Source organism: Sinocyclocheilus rhinocerous, unplaced genomic scaffold (genome assembly GCF_001515625.1).
Source record: "Sinocyclocheilus rhinocerous isolate Xijiao unplaced genomic scaffold, SAMN03320098_v1.1 scaffold1744, whole genome shotgun sequence".
NCBI classification, from domain to species: Eukaryota; Metazoa; Chordata; class Actinopteri; order Cypriniformes; family Cyprinidae; genus Sinocyclocheilus; species Sinocyclocheilus rhinocerous.
Window position 1 is genome coordinate 114,503 of NW_015638946.1, and position 4,462 is coordinate 118,964.

General features: G+C 40.0%; 1 protein-coding gene across 2 annotated transcripts in view; it reads right to left on the reverse strand.

Moving 5' to 3' along the window:
- LOC107750231 (protein naked cuticle homolog 1) overlaps window positions 1-4,179 on the reverse strand; it is a 27,963-nt gene extending 23,784 nt beyond the window's left edge. For both annotated transcript variants that reach the window (XM_016565519.1, XM_016565518.1), the window contains exons 1-3: window positions 4,003-4,179; window positions 3,861-3,893; window positions 3,520-3,659 (exon numbers count right to left, since the gene is read on the reverse strand). In XM_016565519.1, coding sequence (XP_016421005.1) covers window positions 3,520-3,659; window positions 3,861-3,893; window positions 4,003-4,027 — 198 coding nt within the window. In that variant the 5' untranslated portion in view covers window positions 4,028-4,179. The remainder of the gene's footprint in view (window positions 1-3,519; window positions 3,660-3,860; window positions 3,894-4,002) is intronic.
- Between the last annotated feature and the right edge of the window lie 283 nt (window positions 4,180-4,462).

A 4,462-nucleotide genomic window follows, 5' to 3' on the forward strand; every position in this document is an offset into this window, starting at 1 on the left:
CAAGCTACACAAAATCGCGATTCATTGCCGATTTTGAACGCGATTTTGTGTAGCTTGTCAGTGAACTACGGCTCTGTGTAGTAAATGCCGCTCCATCTGAACGCACGTGCTGGAGATTTACTACTAATCACAGGAGCGGCTTTACTGACGAGATGCGCATGAAAATCGCATTCGATTTTTTGCACAGCCCTAGATGGAGCTAGACTTTAATTTACATTGCCCACATGAGAGCCACAGAGCAGCATGCTAACAGCAAGGCCACAAATCTGACCCCCACCTCTTTTTGAACAAGAACTTAAGAGTGTAATTTACTAATAGCACAAGACCTATGCAAACCAGACTGGAAAATGTAATAGGCAGTGAAGGCCAGTTACAGACAGTCACAGACATAAAGTCTTGTGTGTGAAGGCCAGTTAACACAGCACAACACAAACACCCTCATCAAACAGATTCCTGACTCAGACTCCCCGCTGTCCATACCATCTGAACCACATTTACAACACAGACACACACAACTGTCCGAACTTAAGCACAGCTGCTATAAATAACTGACTCTCCAGGTAGCCTCTATTAGTCCCCGTATTATCATCCTGCGTTTATGAGTTAGGTTTATGCTTTCTTCATGCTTAGGGAGTGAGGTAATTCACTGAATTCCACTCAGTGGCTTATCTCAATAAGAAAAATCTAAATTAAGAAAAGTAGATTGTTTAACTTAATAACTTGTGATGAGCTGGTTTTAAAAGATGTGTATTATATAGTATCAACATTATTCTAAAGCACCACTAAAGACCAGGAAAAAGTGGTGGCTACATTAAAACTCCAGAAACATTAAGAAAACAAATGAATAAAGTGAAAAAAACAACAACAACATGTTTTCAATAAAGACTCCACACACTGATCCAATAAATATCTCTCAATGGAATAATAAAAATAACATCTTCAAATAGTTCACTTTCAATCAAATCAAAATCAAAAGGGGAGAACTAACAAAGGGATGCAAAACCTCTTTCCCACTAAACCAGCCTCAAATTTCATCACTACATAAAATATTAAATTGTCCCAGAGATGCTTTATGTCAAAACAAAATGAGTATTTCCAAATAAATATTTATGGAAATACCTTCTCTCATTCTTTCATTCTCACAACGCTCCATTAACCACACACCATTCAGTTATTCAAAACTGTTCAAATGTTTGAATTCGTTCAGCAGGGATCCTTTCCCAGCCTGGCCAAATCACTTCACACCAACTGGAAAAACACACACGCACACACACACACACACACACTCCTCAGTACTGCTATTGTTTCTTAAACTCCTCATTAGTACATCAGAGGGAAAACAATCAGGTTGTGTTAAAACAAACCCTGCTTCAGATTATCATATTTAAGTAATGAAGGCAATGTTAAAAGAGAAAAGTGAAAACTTTATGACTTTATAATGTTGAATAAATATAAAACAGGTAACTCAATGAAGTCATTTCAGACTTTGTGACTGTTGTTCAGTGCATTATGATCTCTCCAGCTACAATAAAACCTCCTTCTCACAGCAGAGAGTGAAAAAAGTAATAAACTTCAAACTGTGTGAACTTTGAACCAGGCAAGAACTATGTGTTCCATGCTCCTTAAATTTATTTTCTCCCCTTCACACCACAAGATCTAAAATCCACACCAATGTGGTTACAATTTCTTTGCTTGCAGTGCAGTACTATGCATCTTGCATGCTAAATAAACGTTTATTACCACTACTTTCTTAGAGAGTTCGAAAAGAAATGCAGCATTATTCAGCAACACTCCGGACTCTGAAAGTTTAAGATGTCCACATATGAGGATTGGGTTTAAGAAGTTGTGGCTGCATTCTCCTGCTGGTTGAGACGGCACTTTAATAGCAGCCTTATGGATTTCCTTTCGCTTTTTCTGTCACTCTCAGCGTCTCTCACTATCTCTCCAACCCTCAAAAAAGTCTTTTGAGACTGCAACAGCCCTTGACCAAAAGAGGCTTACTCTGAGGTATTTCCAGAGGATTTCTCCTCTCCTAAACGACAGTGCTCTTATGTGTTTACTAGGATGCCAAATCTGAGACAGACTGGCCCTCCCTCCACCCCTTTCTCGACTTCACAATACAGCGCTGTCACCATGCCTGTCAGCCTGCAATGCTTTCAACCCGCCGTGATCTATTACCTACAGAGAGAACTTGCATCTGTTCCTAGCCCTCACACAGTTCTTCCCACCACGTTCAAATAAACCATTTACCCATGTGAGCCGCCAGTGAAAAAGTTGACGCGCCTTTTGTCTAAACATGACTGCTAAAACATTCTCCTTGTTGGGCAAATTCAAGATAGAAACGCATAACTTTTTGCATGCAAGAAGAAAGGCGATACAAATCCAAATATATGATTTCAAATACATATGCCGCCTTTAAGATACCAAACCTACAGTGATATTTCCTCTCAAAATGATGTGCCTGTCAGAAATAAACAGCCTGAACCTGTCTGGAAACCTGACTTTTCCTCTTCCTATCATTCAAAGGAATAACAACACAAAACCTCCTCCTCTGGCTTCAAAGGCACCAGCTGATACCGTGGAGAGCGTTTTAACAGACATCATTAAAGGGAAACGTGTATTCAGAGAGTGTTTCTCCTATAATCACTTCTGGTAATAAGGCCTTTGGCTTTTATAGTTGGGCTCAAACTACAGAGTGTTTCCAGAGAGTACACTATTGTTCTTGGTGACGTCACAAAACGATGGCACGATCGTTTTCAAAGCGCGTGAATTGGGTGGTCTGGAAGCGCGTGTGGCCTCTAGAAGCATGCAACGATCATTCTGCAACGCGAATATCGCTTATATACGCTTTTACCATCTATAATCCAATAAGGGTAGTTGACTTAACTTTTTTTTATTCAACATGGAATTTAAAATGTACGCATGCGTAAAGAAATGTATGTTTTCTAACGCCTAAACATTTCTTTCGAGTTTATCACCATTGTAAATCACATTTTTGACTTCACTAGATAATTTTTAAACAGTTCTGTGATGCAACAACTGAATTCTGAAATTTACAAATATTCAATTTATTCTCAGTTAATATGAGGTCATAAAATCCCACGTATATAATTACAGAATGATTGGAATTCTTTGTTTAAAATAGTTTTAGATCACTTACAGCGCGTCACACCGCTGACACTGCTTGATATTTCATGTCAACTACCCAAGAACTGAATTCATGCAGAACAACGGGGAAAAAAGAGTTGTATTGCAGTTTGTAAACAATGTTTATCACAACAAAACAACGTTTTTGATCAGTTGAAATACAAGCTTTAAAGAGCTCCATGCATGCACCCCTTACTTCAAAGTGCGCAACATTTCTCCAGTCAATAATAACTTAACACCCAAACAGTTGATTCCTACAGTCTTGGAATGAAATGAAGGCGAAGCGCAGACAAGTTCACTTTCTCAAAGTCCAAAATCTTCACACATTTAACATGCACGTGTGATAAAAAGTCATTAAAACCGTTCACGTACCCGTGGAGACAGTCCGCAGGTATTTTTCTGCTGGGAGTCCTGCTGATCTACACGAGAGCTCGAGCAGTAATACTTCTGCTTAACCATCCAGTCATCCAGTCCTTTCCTCGCCAAACACGCGTTAACTACAAAACTATCCCCTAAAAGAGCAAGAAAATACAATTTATACATAATACCATTGTGTATTTATCAGTTAAACAGCTTTCAAGTTTGTTTCTAGCGTTTTTCTTTTTGTTTACGCCAAATGTTCAAAGATGCAGCTTTGTTTTATTAGTCATTTAGCCAGTTCACCCGTTTCAAATAAACGCGTTATTATTTGTATAACAAATAAAGTTACTCACCTTCAGGACTCTCCCTCGCTTTACAAATAGCAGCTTTAAAAAAGAAAAAGACGTCGTATAAATGGATTACTCGAAAGAACTATATCACAAGCGTTTTAAAATCAAAGACTTGCTCTACAACACCAAAGAGATGCCGTCTTACCATGTTTGGAATGAAGTTTACCCATTTCTCTGCATCGGAGAGCAAGTGAGAAACATCAGAAATGAAAAACAATCCAGAAAGAGTGCGATATTTGTGAGCGTCCGTGAAGAACAGCGCGGGGTCCGTATCCAGCAGCGGTGGAGGATCGAGTGATCTGCGGCTCCAGCGGACCAGACGCGAGGCGCTGCAGCCACTCAGCGAGCGTGATTGACGCCTCGCGCAGGCCGCCTCTCCTTTAGTCTGATTGGACCGAGGCGGCACATGAAAGGGAAGCGGGATTCTTTTGGAGTCTCCAAATATAAAAAGAGCAGCGCAAAGCCCCCCGTGGGCGCCATGAGCAGGACGTCAGCTAAACACGTCCAGCCGAGCGGACACCAATCGCTGCTTTGGACAAGAGCTGAATAACATTAAAGTGTGAAAAACGATTGTCTGGATTATAAACTGTAAACTGAAAATTTCA